At 43.9% G+C, this 23,247-nt stretch overlaps 1 protein-coding gene across 2 annotated transcripts in view; it reads left to right on the forward strand.

Annotated features, from left to right (window-relative positions):
- Positions 1-418: 418 nt before the first annotated feature.
- MIB1 (MIB E3 ubiquitin protein ligase 1) overlaps positions 419-23,247 on the forward strand; it is a 183,087-nt gene continuing 160,258 nt past the window's right edge. Inside the window, exons 1-3 of one of the 2 annotated variants that reach the window (XM_069731178.1) lie at positions 419-838; positions 11,867-12,038; positions 19,086-19,215. In XM_069731178.1, coding sequence (XP_069587279.1) covers positions 610-838; positions 11,867-12,038; positions 19,086-19,215 — 531 coding nt within the window. In that variant the 5' untranslated portion in view covers positions 419-609. The remainder of the gene's footprint in view (positions 839-11,866; positions 12,039-19,085; positions 19,216-23,247) is intronic. The other variant, XM_069731179.1, reaches the window with a different exon arrangement.

Here is a 23,247-nt window from a genome sequence, read left to right on the forward strand (position 1 = left end):
CGGCGGTCCGCCACAACACGGCACAACCGTCACACGACGTTTGCGACGTGTGTCAATGCGTCGGTAATGTTAGTCTACGGGGCAAAAACGCATCCTGCAGTCAACTTTGCAGGATGCGTTTTTTCCCCTAAACGACGCATTGCGACGTATTGAAAACAACGCTAGTGTGAAAGTAGCCTTATTTTTATGAACTAATAAAGTTTCTAAAAATAAAAGTGGGAAGCCGGCAGCGAGGAGTCTAGCAAACCGGTCCTCCTTTGTAGTGAGGCGCGCTCCCGTCCTCTCCCCGCCTCCGGCAGTCGCCCCTCCCCGTGCCGTACCCGCAGCTCGTCCCCGGTCTCTCCCCGCGCCGTCCCCGCTGCTCGCCCCCGGTCCCTCCCCGCGCCCCTGCTGCTCGCCTCTCCCTCTCCGCGCAGGCGCAGTAGTGTCGGTGTAGCGGCTGTCGGAGCTGTGGCCTTATCTCAATACTCTGTCTGAGGGAAACTTTCCTCCGCACTCCCCGCTGCCGGGATTACGCGCTGTCCCCTCGCTGCTTCGGTGCCGGCTCGGCCAGAGACCAGACGGAAAGTGAGGCAGCCGGGCCCGGAGTGTCTGAATCCCTCCCGGGGGATGAGTGGCGCTCGCAATAACCGGGTTATGGTGGAGGGAGTCGGGGCCCGTGTGTCCAGAGGCCCGGACTGGAAATGGGGAAAGCAGGACGGCGGAGAGGGGCATGTGGGCACCGTGCGCAGCTTCGAGAGCCCTGAAGAGGTGGTGGTGGTGTGGGACAACGGGACGGCGGCCAACTACCGCTGCTCCGGGGCCTACGACCTGAGGATCCTGGACAGTGCGCCCACGGGTGAGACTGGCGGCCGTCATTGTGCCCTGCTGTGCGGCCAGTGTGCCCGGGACTGCGCCCTGCTGTGCGGTCAGTGTGCCCGGGACTGTGCCCTGCTGTGCGGTCAGTGTGCCCGGGACTGTGCGGTCAGTGTGCCCGGGACTGTGCGGTCAGTGTGCCCGGGACTGTGCGGTCAGTGTGCCCGGGACTGTGCGGTCAGTGTGCCCGGGACTGTGCGGTCAGTGTGCCCGGGACTGTGCGGTCAGTGTGCCCGGGACTGTGCGGTCAGTGTGCCCGGGACTGTGCGGTCAGTGTGCCCGGGACTGTGCGGTCAGTGTGCCCGGGACTGTGCGGTCAGTGTGCCCGGGACTGTGCGGTCAGTGTGCCCGGGACTGTGCGGTCAGTGTGCCCGGGACTGTGCGGTCAGTGTGCCCGGGACTGTGCGGTCAGTGTGCCCGGGACTGTGCCCTGCTGTGCGGTCAGTGTGCCCGGGGCTGTGCCCTGCTGTGCGGTCAGTGTGCCCGGGGCTGTGCCCTGCTGTGCGGTCAGTGTGCCCGGGACTGTGCCCTGCTGTGCGGTCAGTGTGCCCGGGACTGTGCCCTGCTGTGCGGTCAGTGTGCCCGGGACTGTGCCCTGCTGTGCGGTCAGTGTGCCCGGGGCTGTGCCCTGCTGTGCGGTCAGTGTGCCCGGGGCTGTGCCCTGCTGTGCGGTCAGTGTGCCCGGGACTGTGCCCTGCTGTGCGGTCAGTGTGCCAGGGGCTGTGCCCTGCTGTGCGGTCAGTGTGCCAGGGGCTGTGCCCTGCTGTGCGGTCAGTGTGCCAGGGGCTGTGCCCGGGACTGTGCGGTCAGTGTGCCCGGGACTGTGCAGTCAGTGTGCCCAGGACTGTGCGGTCAGTGTGCCCAGGACTGTGCGGTCAGTGTGCCCGGGGCTGTGCCCTGATGTGCAGTCAGTGTGCCCGGGGCTGTGCGGTCAGTGTGCCCGGGGCTGTGCAATCATACACTGTGCCCAATGTAATTGCAGGAAAGTGTGATGTCTGGTAATAACGATGTTTGTATCATGTAAGCTGTCATTGTGTGTGTGTTATACTTCCTGAGTTAAAACAGTCTTGTTGTTTCTAAATGATAATGAACTTGTTTTTTTTTTTGTATTATTTGAGGTCTGCAAGCACTGCATTTTTTTTTTTTGTTATTTTGACTATTTCTTATTTTCAGAAAATAAATACAAAATTTATTGCTTGGAACTTCGGAGACGTGTTGTAAGAAGTTTATAGACTAAAAGAACCATTTACATTTTACTCAAAAATATACCTATAAAGAGAGAAATCAGACAAACGGACAATTTTGCAGTGGTCTCTTAATTTTTGCCAGAGCTGTTTATACATATACTAGATGGTGGCCCGATTCTAACACATCGGGTATTCTAGAATATGTGTGTCCACGTAGTATATTGCCCAGCCACGTAGTATATTGCCCAGCCACGTAGTATATTGCCCAGCCACGTAGTATATTGCCCAGTCACGTAGTATATTGCCCAGTCACGTAGTATATTGCCCAGTCACGTAGTATATTGCCCAGTCACGTAGTATATTGCCCAGTCACGTAGTATATTGCCCAGCCACGTAGTATATTGCCCAGCCACGTAGTATATTGCCCAGCCACGTAGTATATTGCCCAGCCACGTAGTATATTGCCCAGCCACGTAGTATATTGCCCAGCCACGTAGTATATTGCCCAGCCACGTAGTATATTGCCCAGCCACGTAGTATATTGCCCAGCCACGTAGTATATTGCCCAGCCACGTAGTATATTGCCCAGCCACGTAGTATATTGCCCAGCCACGTAGTATATTGCCCAGCCACGTAGTATATTGCCCAGCCACGTAGTATATTGCCCAGCCACGTAGTATATTGGACAGTCACGTAGTATATTGCCCAGCCACGTAGTATATTGCCCAGCCACGTAGTATATTGCCCAGCCACGTAGTATATTGGACAGTCACGTAGTATATTGCCCAGCCACATATGTCACAGGTTAAAAAATAAACATATACTCACCTTCCGAGGGCCCCTTGTAGTTCGGTCACATGATCGTGACGTCATGGCAGGTCCTTCTCACGCAGGCGCGCAGGACCTGTTATGACGTCGTGGTCACATGTCAGTGACGTCATTGCAGGTCCTTCTCGCGTAGGGCCTGTGATGACATCGCGGTCACATGACCGTGACGTCATGGCAGGTCCTTCTCCCATACCATCCTTGGCACCGGAACCTGCCGCTTGCATGGAGCGGTCACCGGAACGTCGCGAAAGGTGAGTATATAATGATTTTTTATTTTTAACATTAGATGTTTTTACTATTGACGCTGCATAGGCAGCATCAATAGTAAAAACTTGGTTACACAGGGTTAATAGCGGCGGTAACGGAGTAAGTTACCCGCGGCATAACGCGGTCCGTTACCGCTGGCATTAACCCTAGGTGAGCGGTGACTGTGGAGCTGGCGTCGGGCGCTGACTGCAGGGGAGGGACTAATCGGACTGTGGCCGCCGCTGATTGGTCGTGGCAGCCATGACAGGCAGCTGGCGAGACCAATCAGCGACTTGGATTCCATGACAGACAGAGGCCGCGACCAATGAATATCCGTGACAGACAGACAGAAAGACGGAAGTGGCCCTTAGACAATTATATAGTAGACTAGATTGTGGCCCGATTCTAATGCATCGGGTAGTCTAGAATATGCATGTCCCCATAGTATATGGACAATGATGATTCCAGAATTCGCGGCAGACTGTGCCCGTCGCTGATTGGTCGAGGCAACCTTTATGACATCATCGTCGCCATGGCAACCATTATGACATCTACGTCGATACTGTGCTCGTTGCTGATTGGTCGAGGCCTGGCTGCCTCGACCAATCATAGACGCGGGATGTCTACATCCTTTATGACATCATCGTCGCTGTGCCTGTCTCTGATTGGTCGAGGCTGCCAGGCCTCGACCAATCAGAGACGCGGGATTTCTACGTCGATACTGTGCCCGCCGCTGATTGGTCGAGGCCTGGTGGCCTCGACCAATCAGAGACGTGGGATTTCCAGGACAGACAGACAGACAGACGGAAAAACCCTTAAGACAATTATATATATAGACTAGATTGTGGCCCGATTCTAACGCATCGGGTATTCTAGAATATGCATGTCCCCGTAGTATATGGACAATGATGATTCCAGAATTCGCGGCACACTGTGCCCGTCGCTGATTGGTCGAGGCAACCTTTATGACATCATCGTCGCCATGGCAACCATTATGACATCTACGTCGATACTGTGCCCATCGCTGAATCAGAAACGTGAGATGTCTACGTCCTTTATGACATCATCGTCGCTGAGCCCGTTGCTGATTGGTCGAGGCCTGGCGGCCTCGACCAATCAGAGACGCGGGATTTCTACGTCGATGCTGTGCCGATCTCAGAGAGCCGGGATTTCCAGGACAGACAGACAGACAGACAGACGGAAAAACCCTTAGACAATTATATATATATAGATGTGTGTGTGTGTTATATACAGTGGTCTTATGTGGTATATATTGGTGTATGTTATATACAGTGGTCACATGTGGTATATATTGGTGTATGTTATATACAGTGGTCTTATGTGGTATATATTGGTGTATGTTATATACAGTGGTCACATGTGGTATATATTGGTGTATGTTATATACAGTGGTCACATGTGGTATATATTGGTGTATGTTATATACAGTGGTCGCATTTGGTATATATTGGTGTATGTTATATACAGTGGTCGCATGTGGTATATATCGGTGTATGTTATATACAGCGGTCGCATGTGGTATATATTGGTGTATGTTATATACAGTGGTCACATGTGGTATAGGTGTATGTTATATACAGTGGTCGCATGTGGTATATATTGGTGTATGTTATATACAGTGGTCACATGTGGTATAGGTGTATGTTATATACAGTGGTCGCATGTGGTATATATTGGTGTATGTTATATACAGTGGTCGCATGTGGTATATATTGGTGTATGTTATATACAGTGGTCGCATGAGGTATATATCGGTGTATGTTATATTCAGTGGTCGCATGTGGTATATATTGCTGTATGTTATATACAGGGGTCGCATGTGGTATATATTGGTGTATGTTATATACAGCGGTCGCATGTGGTATATATTGGTGTATGTTATATACAGTGGTCGCATGTGGTATATATCGGTGTATGTTATATACAGCGGTCGCATGTGGTATAGGTGTATGTTATATACAGTGGTCGCATGTGGTATATATTGGTGTATGTTATATACAGTGGTCGCATGTGGTATATATTGGTGTATGTTATATACAGTGGTCGCATGTGGTATATATCGGTGTATGTTATATACAGCGGTCGCATGTGGTATAGGTGTATGTTATATACAGTGGTCGCATGTGGTATATATTGCTGTATGTTATATACAGGGGTCGCATGTGGTATATATTGGTGTATGTTATATACAGCGGTCGCATGTGGTATATATTGGTGTATGTTATATACAGTGGTCGCATGTGGTATATATCGGTGTATGTTATATACAGTGGTCGCATGTGGTATATATCGGTGTATGTTATATACAGCGGTCGCATGTGGTATATATCGGTGTGTGTGTTATATACAGCGGTCGCATGTGGTATATATCGGTGTATGTTATATACAGTGGTCGCATGTGGTATATATTGGTGTATGTTATATACAGTGGTCGCATGTGGTATATATCGGTGTATGTTATATACAGTGGTCGCATGTGGTATATATCGGTGTATGTTATATACAGTGGTCGCATGTGGTATATATTGGTGTATGTTATATACAGCGGTCGCATGTGGTATATATTGGTGTATGTTATATACAGTGGTCGCATGTGGTATATATCGGTGTGTGTGTTATATACAGTGGTCGCATGTGGTATATATCGGTGTATGTTATATACAGTGGTCGCATGTGGTATATATCGGTGTATGTTATATACAGTGGTCGCATGTGGTATATATTGGTGTATGCTATATACAGTGGTCGCATGTGGTATATATTGGTGTATGTTATATACAGTGGTCGCATGTGGTATATATTGGTGTATGTTATATACAGCGGTCGCATGTGGTATATATCGGTGTATGTTATATACAGCGGTCGCATGTGGTATATATCGGTGTATGTTATATACAGTGGTCGCATGTGGTATATATCGGTGTATGTTATATACAGTGGTCGCATGTGGTATATATCGGTGTATGTTATATACAGTGGTCGCATGTGGTATATATTGGTGTATGTTATATACAGTGGTCGCATGTGGTATATATTGGTGTATGTTATATACAGCGGTCGCATGTGGTATATATCGGTGTATGTTATATACAGCGGTCGCATGTGGTATATATCGGTGTATGTTATATACAGTGGTCGCATGTGGTATATATCGGTGTATGTTATATACAGTGGTCGCATGTGGTATATATCGGTGTATGTTATATACAGTGGTCGCATGTGGTATATATTGGTGTATGTTATATACAGTGGTCGCATGTGGTATATATTGGTGTATGTTATATACAGCGGTCGCATGTGGTATATATCGGTGTGTGTGTTATATACAGCGGTCGCATGTGGTATATATTGGTGTATGTTATATACAGTGGTCACATGTGGTATATATTGGTGTGTGTGATATATACATACATTATATACAGTGGTCGCATGTGGTATATATCGGTGTATGTTATATACAGCGGTCGCATGTGGTATATATTGGTGTATGTTATATACAGTGGTCGCATGTGGTATATATCGGTGTATGTTATATACAGTGGTCACATGTGGTATATATCGGTGTATGTTATATACAGCGGTCGCATGTGGTATATATTGGTGTATGTTATATACAGTGGTCGCATGTGGTATATATTGGTGTATGTTATATACAGTGGTCACATGTGGAAACAGGAACACATGGGCTACTTGCACAGTGAACAAGTCTGTATGATCATGTTCACCCACTCCTCTTGGGCTATCTGCACAAAAGCTGTTCTACCCTGTATGCACACATGGATTTTTCCTCTCTGAACCCTGTTCACACAGGTTATATAGAGATGATCAGGTTTTTAAATACATCAGATAGGGATTGCATACATTAGTTAGGACTGCTCTGATAAGGGTATACCGTGAAGATTGGTAGAGCAGCTTAGTATACATTTTTTGCAAAAAACGTATCAACCAAATACCCTGTTTTTTACATCTTTTACTAGCACTTGCGGATTACTGCAACATTTTTTCAAACTGAGTGTTTTTGGTTTTACTATTCTCTTTTGTGTCTTCAGTGGTCACATGTGGTATATATCGGTGTGTGTGATATATACATACGTTATATACAGCGGTCGCATATGGTATATATTGGTGTATGTTATATACAGTGGTCACATGTGGTATATATTGGTGTGTGTGATATATACAGTGGTCACATGTGGTATATATTGGTGTATGTTATATACAGTGGTCACATGTGGTATATATCGGTGTGTGTGATATATACAGTGGTCGCATGTGGTATATATCGGTGTATGTTATATACAGCAGTCGCATGTGGTATATATCGGTGTATGTTATATACAGTGGTCGCATGTGGTATATATTGGTGTGTGTGATATATACATACGTTATATACAGTGGTCGCATGTGGTATATATCGGTGTATGTTATATACAGTGGTCGCATGTGGTATATATATCGGTGTGTGTGATATATACATACGTGTGTGATATATACATACGTTATATACAGTGGTCGCATGTGGTATATATCGGTGTATGTTATATACAGTGGTCACATGTGGTATATATCGGTGTATGTTATATACAGTGGTCGCATGTGGTATATATCGGTGTATGTTATATACAGTGGTCGCATGTGGTGTATATATATCGGTGTGTGTGATATATACATACGTGTGTGATATATACATACGTTATATACAGCGGTTTCATGTGGTATGTATCGTTGTATGTTATATACAGTGGTCGCATGTGGTATATATCGGTGTATGTTATATACAGTGGTCGCATGTGGTATATATATCGGTGTGTGTGATATATACATACGTGTGTGATATATACATACGTTATATACAGTGGTCGCATGTGGTATATATCGGTGTATGTTATATACAGTGGTCGCATGTGGTATATATCGGTGTATGTTATATACAGTGGTCACATGTGGTATATATCGGTGTATGTTATATACAGTGGTCGCATGTGGTATATATATCGGTGTGTGTGATATATACATACGTGTGTGATATATACATACGTTATATACAGTGGTCGCATGTGGTATATATCGGTGTATGTTATATACAGTGGTCGCATGTGGTATATATCGGTGTATGTTATATACAGTGGTCACATGTGGTATATATCGGTGTATGTTATATACAGTGGTCGCATGTGGTATATATCGGTGTATGTTATGTACAGTGGTCGCATGTGGTGTATATATATCGGTGTGTGTGATATATACATACGTGTGTGATATATACATACGTTATATACAGCGGTTTCATGTGGTATGTATCGTTGTATGTTATATACAGTGGTCGCATGTGGTATATATATCGGTGTGTGTGATATATACATACGTGTGTGATATATACATACGTTATATACAGTGGTCGCATGTGGTATATATTGGTGTGTGTTATATACAGTGGTCACATGTGGTATATATCGGTGTATGTTATATACAGTGGTCGCATGTGGTATATATCGGGGTATGTTATATTCAGTGGTCGCATGTGGTATATATCGGTGTATGTTATATACAGTGGTCACATGTGGTATATATCGGCGTATGTTATATACAGTGGTCACATGTGGTATATATCGGTGTATGTTATATACAGTGGTCGCATGTGGTATATATCGGTGTATGTTATATACAGTGGTCGCATGTGGTATATATATCGGTGTGTGTGATATATACATACGTGTGATATATACATACGTTATATACAGCGGTCGCATGTGGTATATATCGGTGTATGTTATATACAGTGGTCGCATGTGGTATATATCGGTGTATGTTATATACAGTGGTCGCATGTGGTATATATATCGGTGTGTGTGATATATACATACGTGTGTGATATATACATACGTTATATACAGTGGTCGCATGTGGTATATATCGGTGTATGTTATATACAGCGGTCGCATGTGGTATATATCGGTGTATGTTATATACAGTGGTCGCATGTGGTATATATCGGTGTATGTTATATACAGTGGTCGCATGTGGTATATATCGGTGTATGTTATATACAGTGGTCGCATGTGGTATATATCGGTGTATGTTATATACAGTGGTCGCATGTGGTATATATCGGTGTATGTTATATACAGTGGTCGCATGTGGTATATATCGGTGTATGTTATATACAGTGGTCGCATGTGGTATATATATCGGTGTGTGTGATATATACATACGTGTGTGATATATACATACGTTATATACAGCGGTCGCATGTGGTATATATCGGTGTATGTTATATACAGTGGTCGCATGTGGTATATATCGGTGTATGTTATATACAGCGGTCGCATGTGGTATATATCGGTGTGTGTGATATACAGTGGTCGCATGTGGTATATATCGGTGTATGTTATATACAGCGGTCGCATGTGGTATATATTGGTGTATGTTATATACAGTGGTCGCATGTGGTATATATCGATGTATGTTATATACAGTGGTCGCATGTGGTATATATCGGTGTGTGTGTTATATACAGTGGTCGCATGTGGTATATATCGGTGTATGTTATATACAGTGGTCGCATGTGGTATATATATCGGTGTGTGTGATATATACATACGTGTGTGATATATACTTACGTTATATACAGTGGTCGCATGTGGTATATATCGGTGTGTGTGATATACAGTGGTCGCATGTGGTATATATCGGTGTATGTTATATACAGCGGTCGCATGTGGTATATATTGGTGTATGTTATATACAGTGGTCGCATGTGGTATATATCGGTGTATGTTATATACAGTTGTCGCATGTGGTATATATCGGTGTATGTTATATACAGTGGTCACATGTGGTATATATCGGTGTATGTTATATACAGTGGTCGCATGTGGTATATATCGGTGTATGTTATATACAGTGGTCGCATGTGGTATATATCGGTGTGTGTGTTATATACAGTGGTCGCATGTGGTATATATCGGTGTATGTTATATACAGTGGTCGCATGTGGTATATATATATCGGTGTGTGTGATATATACATACGTGTGTGATATATACTTACGTTATATACAGTGGTCGCATGTGGTATATATCGGTGTGTGTGATATACAGTGGTCGCATGTGGTATATATCGGTGTATGTTATATACAGCGGTCGCATGTGGTATATATTGGTGTATGTTATATACAGTGGTCGCATGTGGTATATATCGGTGTATGTTATATACAGTGGTCGCATGTGGTATATATCGGTGTATGTTATATACAGTGGTCGCATGTGGTATATATTGGTGTATGTTATATACAGTGGTCGCATGTGGTATATATCGGTGTATGTTATATACAGTGGTCGCATGTGGTATATATCGGTGTATGTTATATACAGTGGTCGCATGTGGTATATATCGGTGTATGTTATATACAGTGGTCGCATGTGGTATATATCGGTGTATGTTATATACAGTGGTCGCATGTGGTATATATCGGTGTGTGTGTTATATACAGTGGTCGCATGTGGTATATATCGGTGTATGTTATATACAGTGGTCGCATGTGGTATATATATATCGGTGTGTGTGATATATACATACGTGTGTGATATATACTTACGTTATATACAGTGGTCGCATGTGGTATATAGTATCCTCAGCCCTACCTCACTACTGAGCATGTACATTAAGTGCAGCACAGATTCATCTCAACGAAAAAGCCGAGATCCTCAGATCAGGAATAGAACAGACATTTACAAGACATTTCATAACTCCCAAATTATTATGAAGAAATATTGAGCACATATTACATTGTACTACTGTGCACAATTTATTATCTATTTTAGGAGTCTGAGTCGGTCCATTTCATACCAACTCCACCAAAATGGACTCCCGACTAAACAGCCGTGGTTTTTAGTGTAATAATGTACAGCTGTCAATAATAGAAAACATTGATGGGGTTATAACAGTACAGGCTGATGGTTCTGATTCACTGCATAGATCCTTGGGATTACAGGATGGATGTGCTCTGCTTAGGGTTGCAGTCTGCTGGCTTTATCCTCTCTCCCCCCTCCCCGTGCTGTGGATATTAGCAGCTGTCCTCTGCTTTATAGCGAACAATGGCTGTAATTTGAATTGTAATGACCAATCATCTGTGAGCAGCCAGGGACTCCAGCAAACATGTCGGCTGTTGTCTGGCATGGCACGGTTTGGGAAAGGTGGCTCCTAAAGCGAGGGAAATAGGTGCGGAGTTATAGAATTTAGAATATAGAAAAAATATTTAAAAAATAAATGAAGACTAACAGAGTGAAACCCTTTCTTTTTATGGAAAGAAAAAAATTACATATTAGTAAAAACAAAAACTCACTCATTGACATATTAGGATATTGGATAACTTCAATCACAAATATTACATTTACCAGTCTGAGCTCTGATATAAGACCCTCAGGTCTGTGGAAAAGCCTGTTGCAGCGCTTATTAACATCTATGCGTGGCCCTTCAGGCAGTCCATATACAGATGTGGCTTGCTATTTGCAGGTCCATTCTTCTGCAGATGGGTTTTGCAGAGTAGGAAATATTGTCAGATTACATGGATGTAATTTTTGTGACTGCTTTAGGTGGCAAAGAAAGAAGTGGAGACATGGGTACTTCTATTTTGTATCCACTGGTATGTTTTTTATTTCTCATAGAACTGTCACAACAAATGCATGTGTTGATTAGTCCCGTTGACAGGATCCTTTTTTCTGTTTAAGGTGTCAAACATGATGGGACGATGTGCGATACCTGCCGACAACAGCCTATTATTGGAATCCGGTGGAAGTGTGCCGAGTGCACAAACTACGACCTGTGCACGGTTTGCTATCATGGCGACAAACATCACTTAAGGCATCGGTTTTACAGAATTACAACTCCAGGAAGCGAGCGGTAAGATGTCTGGTAATTGTTACTGAAACTTGGAGAGCAATAAAACATTGCATGTGGTTTATAGAGTCTGAATAACCTACAGATACAGGATAAGGAGATACATAGGGTTACTAAATGCTTTAAACTACTGGAAAACTGTAAAATCCCTGGATAACACGCACATCTACACTCCTTATTAGAAACTTATTAATTTTATAAATGGTACATGTAAACAGTAGTATAACATCGATGATAGGCGAAAAACATAACAGCCTTTATAGATTATCTGATGTAACTCAAGCAACAGTAGAAACAGAAAATGGAATGACAAGAGTATAACTTTATACATTATACAGCCAAAACGGGCTGAAGTTGCGCTCATGGAGGGTCTTTGTACAGGAGTTTGGTTAGTTAAAACAAATTGTAATGGGAGGTAGAAAAGGCTCCAATTGCCTTCAAGACTTCTCTTGAGCTCCCCGCATCCTCTGGAGTTCTGTGCCCCATCACATCCAATTGTCTACAACATACAGAACCTCCAGAGGGAACATGAAAACCCATCTCTGCCTACAGCCTGCAATGTCCGCACTGCCACCTCACCACCACCGAAGCTGCTGCAACACCCCAACCTATTATCGTCTTGGGCAGGGCCATCTCCCCTCTGTCCCAGTCTGTCACTGTTAAGCTTCTTTCACACTAGCGTCGGAATCTCCCCGTCGCAGTGCGTCGGGCAGAGATTCCGACGCTAGCGTTTAACGCACTGCACAACGGAGGCAGCGGATGCATTTCTCCGGCGCATCCGCTGCCCCATTGTGAGGTGTGGGGAGGTGGGGGCGGAGTTCCGGCCGCACATGCGCGGTCGGAAAAAGCGGTCCGTCAGGAGCAAAAAACGTTACATGTAGCGTTTTTTGCTCCCGACGGTCCGCCAAAGCACGACGGATGCGACGTGTGGCAATCCGTCGTCAATTCAAGTCTATGGGGAAAAAACGCATCCTGCAAGCACTTTTGCAGGATGCGTTTTTTCTGCAAAACGACGCATTGTGACGGATTGCAGTTAACGCTAGTGTGAAAGTAGCAGTTTGTTTAATATAATTTTTATATGTATTATGTATGTTACCCTTTTTTATCAAGGCATCAATAATAATATTTATTTTTATATAGCACTAACATATTCCGCAGCGCTTTACAGTTTGCACATATTATTATTGCTGTCCCCGTTGGGGCTCACAATCTAAATTCCCTATCCATATGTCTTTGGATTGTGGGAGGAAACCGGAGTACCTGGAGGAAACCCACGCAAACACGTGGAGAACATATAAACTCCTTGCAGATATTGTCCTTGGTGGGATTTGAACCCAGGACCCCAGCGCTGCAAGGCTGCACAGAGCCACCGTGCCGCCCTCAATGGTGCATTAATAATAATAAATAAGGTATAAAAGAAAGATAGAGGCTTCACAGTGAGCAGCAAATAAGATGCAAATACGTGAATGGATGCCATGCCAGGGCAACCTGGAAGATACAGTATGTGGATGTGCGTAAGCATATTTATATAGTGTTCTGAGATTGAAATGTTGAAATTTGTTTTCTTTGTAATAAATCTTTTCCTTCTAGTTTCGACTTCTTTTAGAGGAAGATTATTTATTCCATGAATGTGCAATAGTCTGTTTGGCAACAAGACATAAGTAGTCAGAATAGTGCTTGAATGAAGTTTGGCACGTTGTAACATAGTAGGGCTACCCAGGGATCACGTTGTAACGAGGCGTTACCGAAAGTTTGCGTAGTATCATAGTATCACATCCACCAACTATGAAGCGTATTCCCTGGTTCTGTACAGGCACTGAAGCAAGATGAGCAGTAGCCTGGCACATAGAGCGCAACCCAGGTAGATAGCAAATACCACCGACTGTAGAGAGGTTCGCATTAAAGAAACCTGTCACGGCCACCAACATGTCGTGTTTTCAGTATTTCCTCAGTATTGCACAGTTGATTAAATTATTATTAAGGCATCAGACTTCCACATGTTCTCACCTGTGCAGTACTGAGGAAATCCAGAAAATAAGATGTGTTGGGCAGCCGTGACGGTGGGGTTTGGGAAATGCTGGTTTAAAGTAAGTGAATTTTTTAAAGTCATCCCTTTTCACATAAAGCTGTATCTCCACTTCTGAGCAATTCCAGATTGACATCGGTACTGGCCTCTGACTCATAGTCGTCTGAAGAAAACGTGAAATATCAGGGGAACATTAGTCAGGACAAGTGATGGAAGGATATTTTGGATGTGTCCCTTAGGCTATGTTCACACATTATGTTTTTGATGCATTTTTTTTTTTTGCTGTGTTTTTGTTATGCTACGTTTGTCTCTTATGCATGCTGACAAAGTTTAGTGCATAAAAAAAATAATCTGGTTCTACTTCGTCGGCCTTTGGCAACAGAAATGCAGCAAAATCTGATACCTGCATTTTTTGCACCACCCATTGCTTCCAATGACTAAAAAATGATGAAAGAAGTGAAATTCTGCAAAAACCAAGGTTTTGCACAAAATACTGAGGACAAAAAAAACAAGCTGTGTGCATGAGGTTTCTGAAATGTCATACACTTTGCTGGTACGGTAAAATGAAGTGAAAATTTGCATTAAAAAAACACAGAGAAAACGTAATGTGTGAACATCGCCTTAGGGCAGTAGAAGTATTTTCCATGTATCATATTTTTTTTAAAATAAAGTGGATGGAGATTAATGTTAGTAAGGATCTGTGCTAATATTTTGGATGCTTTTGAGGGGCCTTTTAGATCTGTGATAGTCCGCACAGCATAATATGGTATTTTAATGTTTCTCATACTTGTACTGTAGGAAACTAGGGCCAACCAGGGGATTTATAGAGGATAGGTCATAAATATCAGGATAGGTCATAAATATCAGATTGGTGGGGATCTGACATCTGGTACCACCACTGATCAGCTCTTCCTGGTGCCGCCGGCGGTTGAATATGAGATTGGATGTGAGGCAGAACAGCAGAGCTTCTTCATCTCTATAGCGGGGTCTTGCACAACCGCCATTTATTTGAATGAATGGGAGTGGATGAGCAGTATCCCGCTGTAGCCCCCACGCACTATCCCACTGCAGCCACCATACAATTGACAGACCTATGTGTGTCACATCCAGTCACTGTTACTTCTGGGAACTGTGATGTTGAAAGGTCATTAAAATATAAAAGTACTAGACAAACCCTACAAAAGAAATATAAAGGGGATGGGAGAACTACAGTACAATACAATAAATAGGATTATTTAGTCTAGAAAAAAGACGACTGAGGGGCGATCTAATAACCATGTATAAGTATATAAGGGGACAATACAAATATCTCGCTGAGGATCTGTTTATACCAAGTAAGGTGACAGGCACAAGGGGGCATTCTTTGCGTCTGGAGGAGAGAAGGTTTTTCCACCAACACAGAAGAGGATTCTTTACTGTAAGGCCATGTTCACACAGTGCGTTTTTTTACCGCGGAACCGCGGCGGTTTTGCCGCTGCGGTTCCGCAGCTGTTTTCCATGCAGGGTACAGTACACTGTACCCTATGGAAAACAGGACACACTGTGCACATGGTCCGGAAATTGTAAAAAAAAAGACGCGCTGAATAGCTCCCGGAAAAAAGAAGGAGCATGTCAATTCTTTTTCCGGAGCCGCAGCGGTTCTGCACCCATAGACCTCCATTGTGAGGTCCAAACCGCAGTAAAACCCGCAGATCAAAAATATATCTGCGGGTTTTACTGCGGTTTGATGTGCAGAACCGCTGCAGCAGGAAGTGCGGGGGAGCGGGCGGAAGTGCGTGGGCGGAGTGTGGCTGCCCCCCCCGTGTTCCGATCCCGCCCCCCCGTGCTCCGATGCCACCCCCCAGTGCTCCGATGCCCCCCCCCAGTGCTCTGATGCCCCCCCCGTGCCCTAATCTCCCCCCCTTATACTCACCCGGCGTCCCGGTGTCCGTCCGGCCGTCTTCTCCCTGGGCGCCGCCATCTTGCAAAATGGCGGGCGCATGCGCAGTGCGCCCGCCGAATCTGCCGGCCGGCAGATTCGTTCCAAAGTGCATTTTGATCACTGAGATAGGTTATATCTCAGTGATCAAAATAAAAAAATAGTAAATGACACCCCCCCCCCTTTGTCACCCCCATAGGTAGGGACAATAAAAAAAATAAAGATTTTTTTTTTTTTTTTTTCACTAAGGTTAGAATAGGGGTAGGGGTAGGGTTAGGGTTAGGGTTAGGGGTAGGGTTAGGGGTAGGGTTAGGGGTAGGGTTAGGGTTAGGGGTAGGGTTAGGGGTAGGGTTAGGGGTAGGGTTAGGGTTAGGGGTAGGGTTAGGGTTAGGGGTAGGGTTAGGGGTAGGGTTAGGGGTAGGGGTAGGGTTAGGGGTAGGGTTAGGGTTAGGGTTAGGGTTAGGGGTAGGGTTAGGGGTAGGGTTAGGGTTAGGGGTAGGGTTAGGGTATTTTCAGCCATTTTAACCCTAAAAAAATTCCTAGAAAACACACAGACTCTGGCTAGAAAACTGCATCAAAAAAACGCATCAAAAAACGCATCAAAAAACGCATCAAAAACGGACCAAAAAAGGACCAAAAAAAGGACCTGCGTTTTCTGCCAAGAGCTGCAGTTTTTTAAAAAACAGTCAGGAAAAAAAAAGGATGGAAATCCTGAACGTGTGAACATACCCTTAGGGCGGTGAGAATCTGGAATTGCTTGCCTGAGGAGGTGGTGATGGCAAACTCAGTCGAGGGGTTCAAGAGAGGCCTGGATGTCTTCCTGGAGCAGAACAATATTGTATCATACAATTATTAGGTTCTGTAGAAGGACATAGATCTGGGGATTTATTATGATGGAATATAGGCTGAACTGAATGGACAAATGTCTTTTCGGCCTTACTATGTTACTATGAAACATTTAAATGCAGAAGCTCTTTTTTTTTTCCAAACCGTACTTTTGGCTATAGAGTTTAATTGCTGTCTGATAAAGATTAGTGGTTTTAACTTTGGGTATGTGCACACTGCATCTTCTTCAGTCGGATTCCTCTTGGACCCTGCATGAAAAACCGATTATAAAAAAAAAAATAAAAAGAATCAGGGTGGATTTGATTTAAATCTAACTGATTTAAATCACGATTTAAATCACTAATCAGTAAGGCTTGATTTAAGTCAGTGATTTAAATCAAAGTTTCTACCTAACTGAATTTGACTCCGCAGAGGTCCCAGCCTCTTCTTCACGGCAAAAATGTTACAACATGAACAGAGTTGAGAAAAAGACCTTAATCCTATTGTTCTACAAACCTATGAATACAGAATCAACCCCTTCAGTGCCAAGTCCAAGAAGTTAGACAATATGTTTCTGATTGTTTGGAGTGGAATAGATCTGCACAACACAAGAAGAATGTGAATCTAAGTGTGAGGAGGAGGAAGTGCAAGCAGACAAGAAAATGAAAGTGAAACTTTGAGCACAATACTGCAGCATAACCACAGACAGACAAGTCTGGATCTGTTTGTGTGTACGATCTGAGGTTTATTACATTCTTTCCTTATAATGGCAGCAGGCCGTAAAAGAGACCCAGTTTGGGAATATTTTAATGAAGCTCCTTCGCCTATCGGTAAGGCAGGCATGCGTGCAAAATGCAAACGATGCAACAAAGAGATGCAAGGCCTGGTGGCGCGAATGAGGCAACATCATGAGAAGTGCGGTGATGAAGATGACTCATCTTTGTTGCATCGTTTGCATTTTGCACGTGAAGAAGAGGCTGGGACCTCTGCGGAGTCAAATTCAGTTTTGAGAACTGCGTAAGTAAAGCGAGCGTCTGTGATAGCATAGGAGAGAAACTGCCCACTAATCCTAGAGAAACCTCTGGAAGAGCATGGCATTGTGAATGTTACACATATACAGCCTTTATTCTACTGAGTTAAACAACTCCGCTTTAGCTCATGATGGAAGAACCTTTGGATGGTAAAATATTTTCCTCAAAAAGCAGTTTTTTGAAAAAAATCCGATTTAAATAAAAAAAATCTGATTTTTTTTTATTTTTTTTTAAAAAAAAAACCATTGATTTTTATCCACCCTGAAAAGAATTAACATATGCACTGTAATGGTAATGCAGTTTGCTGTGGATATGTTCAGTCTTTAAGGCTATGTGCTCACGATCCGGAGTAACATTTCACCTGCACTGTGTCCAAAGCGCTGCGTTCTACGTTAGAAGCACGGTGGATGGGATTTATAGGAATCTCCTGCCCACTGTACTTTTACTTGACGCTGCGTAAACTGACCCCGTGGTGCGGGTTTACGAGCCGCAGCATATCAATTACAGTATCTGCTACGTACCTACACCCATAGTCATTCATTACATGCGGTAAATCCGCACGGTCACTGAACACATGCGGATTTACTTGTGGTGCTATTGCCTGATAGTGGGCACACAGCCTAAACATTTTTATTGCTTCAGTGTTTGAAAGCTGTGGTTTGGCTAAAAGTGACTTGACAATTCTTCCACTTTCACTTCTACTTTATTATATGTAAACGAAAAAGACGCCCGAGGCAAAGCTGCCCAAAACTAGCACAGGAGATACTTCAGGAAAAACCCTGCTGTATGCACAAACCTTTTGAGGGTTCTTCCTGTAGCTTATTACCCTAAGGATTGACTGGTTCCATCATTATGCTCCTGCGCTTTGTTGGTGGTCAGAAGCCTCCAATTTAAATTTTGATTTCTTATCCTAAGGACGGGCCATCAATATTCAGGTTAATGAAAACTCTCTTAAGCAAATGTGTGTTATGATACTGCGCGCCTGATTTCAGCAAAACTTTTACATGTAAAAAGCTTTGAAGAGTTGCATTATTTTATCACATTTTATCACAACTAGAGGCTGCTCTAAAACTCTGACTTTTGTCGTTCTCACTCCATTTTGTCCTAGTTCTGACAAAGTGGACGAAATTGGGGCGGGACAGTCTCACTCTAGCCGGGACTGGAGTAGGATTTGTGGCACGGTACACACACTCGTCCAGCGCTCCTGACTCATGTAAAGTTTTCAGTACACCTTGTTCTTTAAATCCTAGTGTCCTTTTGGAGTCACGACGTAAATCGAAGAAAATAACAGCAAGAGGAATATTTTCTGGTGCCCGGGTGGTGCGAGGAGTTGATTGGCAGTGGGAGGACCAAGATGGTGGCAATGGCAGGAGGGGCAAGGTAAGTCACAACAATGCTCTAAAGCTCTGTTAAAGGGAATTTGTCTCCAGGATTTTGCTGCCTCACCTGAGAGCAGCATAATGTAGGAAAATAGACCCTGATTCCAGCAGTGTATGACTTAGTTTAGTGGGTGCAGCAGTTGTGAGACAATCGAGTTCTTAGATGTAGCAGAGCTCAGAACGCTGCCCCTGTCTAAACCACAGCTTTCTGTGTACATTGTCTACTGACAGTGATCTGATTATCAGAGGAGGGAGTGTGGTCGGACCAGAGCTCCTGTGCTCTGTGGTCCGAGCAGTGATCATCTCCTGGTGATGCAACCTTCATTTTATGGAAACAGGACACCGCCTAATAAGTGACACATCCATGAAATCTGAGTCTCAGCTGCTACATTATGCTGTTCTCAGATTACACACAGCAAAACCTACTGTCAGCAGGTTTTTGCTATGTAATCTGCGAGCACCAGATGTAGGACACAAGATCTCGGCTCAGAATTCCTGTATACGTGGGGATGGCTACTGGCTGACAATTGTGTTTGTGGACCTTTTGAACCTTTTCTGGGGATTAAATCACTTTTTTGAATAGTGGTCAGCCCCTTTAAGAGTCGGGAGAGTTGGTGTCTGCACCAGCTATGTAATTTATATGGCTAGCTTTAGAAATAATCAGCCTAAGAGATTGGTATTTTTGCCCCTGAGATAAACCAGCACATGAACCTTGCAGTTTTGCCTTCATCTTAATAGATATTAATCTGCCTGTCTGATTGTTTAAACATTTTATATGTATTGCATACCTCTCCTGGCTGTAACACTTTTGATAACCAGAGGCTTATACTTTCTTGTATACATTTTCTCTCTGGCATGCTATGTGTCAGTTAAGTGACAAAATAGCTCTTGGAGAAACCATCTCTGTTTTTGCTTTGTATCCACATAACTGAAATAGGGGTGTTAAGTCTGAACCAAAAATAAAGGTCTTTTTATTGTTCTACACATTTTAAGTACAGGAAGCAAAGACCTTGTAATCAGATTCAAGAGGCCTTCACAGAAAATGTAACAATTTCCCAATTGTTTAGGTGTTTATTTTCGCCAATAACATTTTTTGGTATGCCATATAACCGACAGGAATAATATACTGCAATACAGAAGTATTGGGGTATGTGCACACAGTCAGTAATTGGTAGCCCTTTGGGCGCAGGTGATTCCTTATGTGTTCATTGAACCATGCGGAATCTCCACATCCAATACATTGTATGGGTGAGATTTATCTTGTGGAGCTCCGCAAGATAAATTGACATTCTGCGATCTGTAAAGACGTGCCGCATGTCCGTCTCTGCAGGCAAGCTGCTGGTGTCGGTGCACGCATAGTGGGCATGGGATTTCTTGAAATCTCATCCACTATGCTGTAACATCTGGACACTGGGTTTGAGACTGCGGATGTACACCGCGTCCAACCTTCAGTGTTTACTGACAGTGGAAACGTACCCTAAAGGTGTCTTATGCAAGTGATCAAACAATCCCATGGTAAAGTCCCTAAGTGGGACAAAAAAAGAGGTTGTTCGCTATTTTTTTACATTGATGGCCTATCATTGGGATAGGTCATTAATGTGTGATTGGCCTGGATCCCTCCACCCCCGCTAATCAGCTGTTGTCAGTGGAGGCCGGACCGGTACTTGTGGAGCTGGTCTTGTACGTGTAGTGGCCGGGGCTTGTTCCTGCACATCCGCCTCCTATTGTTTTGTATAGGAGGCAGATGTGCAGTACCCTGCTGCAGCCACTATAAGTAGATGGCCAGCTCCACAAGCAAGTAGTTCCACCACCGATAACAGCTGATCGGCGGGGGTGCTAGACCCAGGCTGATGAGACATTGATCAGCTTTCCTAAGTATAGGCCATCAATGTAAAGGTAAAGAAAAAAACTCACAGTAATATATTTTTATAGCTAAAAAAAAAAGAAGCTACACGACAATAACATCCTAAACTGTAAAACTATCAAGTAATTTGCCCTGCGTCCCTCTCTGGCGATCCAGCGCCACGCAGATCTGAGCTCCTCATCCTGATTATGGGCCACAGACTCCATTAGCGGCTTAGTTCACCAAGAGCCCCTTCGTTTTCTCATTTATTGCATTGCTCCACAGTTTCTCGTTGAAGGTGATTTTTCCTTCCACATGTTGTAACCAGCTTAACCAGATAAATTGGAAATTGTTCTGAAGAAGGTCCAGTGGGACCGAAAACGTTTAACTGTTGAAACTGTATCTGGGACGTGCAATAAAGTCAATTAACTTCACCTTACAACCAATTTGAGTGCCAAGTTTATTGTATACATTGATTGACGGGTTGGAGAACCTACTTGAGCACCATATCTCACCATCCAGCAAAGTGCCGTGTTTTGTACATTATGTGAAAAAAGTCAAAACACCAAAATTACATTTTTTTTTTTGGTCGCCGCGACAAGTGGTATATTTAAAAACATCAGCTCGGCACGCAAAAAATAAGCCCTCACCCAACCCGAGATCACGAAAAATGGAGACGCTGCGGGTATCTGAAAATTGTGCATTTTTTTTTTTAAGCAAATTTTGGAATTTTTTTTTATCATTTAGATAAGAGAACTTAGACATGTTTAGAGTCTATGAACTCGTAATGATACATATAAGAAAAACCTGGCACTCAACTTTATATAGGTGATATTTTATTATTCCAAGCGGAGGTGCGGTAACAGCAGTTACTTGCTGTTACTGCACCTCCGCTTGGAATAATAAAATATCACCTATATAAAGTTGAGTGCCAGGTTTTTCTTATATGTATCACTACGGTTTTGGAACCTACCTGGGCACGTTCATATAGAGCTGTGCACACGTTCTTTGTTGATTATGAACTCGTAATGACCTGGAGAATCCTAATGGCAGGCCAGTTTTAGCATTTAGTGAACCTAGCAAAAAAACAAACAAAAAACAAGTGTGATATTGCACTTTTTTAGCAATTTCATCGCACTTTGAATTTTTTTTCCTGTTTTCTGTTACACGACATGGTAAAACCAATGGTATTGTTAGTACAACTCGTCCCGCCAAAAATAAGCGCTCACATGGCCATATTGACGGAAAAATAAAAAAACTTATGTCTCTGGAAAGAAGGGGAGCAAAAAGCTAAAAAAAAAGCTGCGGGGGATAAGGGGTTAATGAATGCCTACCACCAATCTGGGGTGGCCCTTTGGATTTCATAAGTGAGGAACCCCAGACTACTGATTTTTTTTTTTTTTATAAATATACTCCAGTGACAAAGTCCTTCAGAAATAGCCCTAATGTCAAAAAGCACCAAAAAGGAAATGGACTACAGAGACTCAATCACATGAAAACCAAAAAGAATAGACCCCTAAAATATAACTTTCTCTATCGCCTCTCATTGGGGGACACAGGAACCATGGGTGTATTCTGCTGCCACTAGGAGGCTGACACTAAGCACAAAAAAAGTTAGCTCCTCCTCTGCAGTGTACACTCCACCGACTGGCATTATGCACCTCAGTTTAGCTTAGTGTCAGTAGGAGGTGGACACGGGTCTTTTATTACACCCTTATCTACCTCAATGTGCGTCGTTTTCTTTTCAGGTTTCCGGAGGGATACAGGGTGAACAGTCACGTCTGTAGTCCCACAATACGGACTATGAGTATGGCGTGTACTGCCACCCTGTATCCTCATAAATCTGACTGCAGGACCAAAGACCTCCTCAATGGGAAAGCCTGGCACACAAGTGTGCTCAGAAGACCGGTCCTGCCTCCGTCCCCCACCCACCCGCCCACCAGAGCCTGTCGGCTGGAGGAGACGAGGACGTCCATCACAGCTCCACGGACGTCTAATACCTTCCATGGTTTGAGGTTAGTAACGGACGGCGTGAGATGTTTAGGTGAGTATCCCTTTTTCCTTCCCACCTGCCCTTCTGTCCCCTAACCTTCGGTTTTCTCAGCTCATGGGGGGTCCCTGCGGATTCCCTGTTACAGGGTGCGCCTGCGGCTACATCTTTGCTTGGTGCGGCGCGGCGCCCTATGGCAG

This window comes from Ranitomeya imitator, chromosome 6 (assembly GCF_032444005.1).
Source record: "Ranitomeya imitator isolate aRanImi1 chromosome 6, aRanImi1.pri, whole genome shotgun sequence".
Lineage (NCBI taxonomy): Eukaryota > Metazoa > Chordata > Amphibia > Anura > Dendrobatidae > Ranitomeya > Ranitomeya imitator.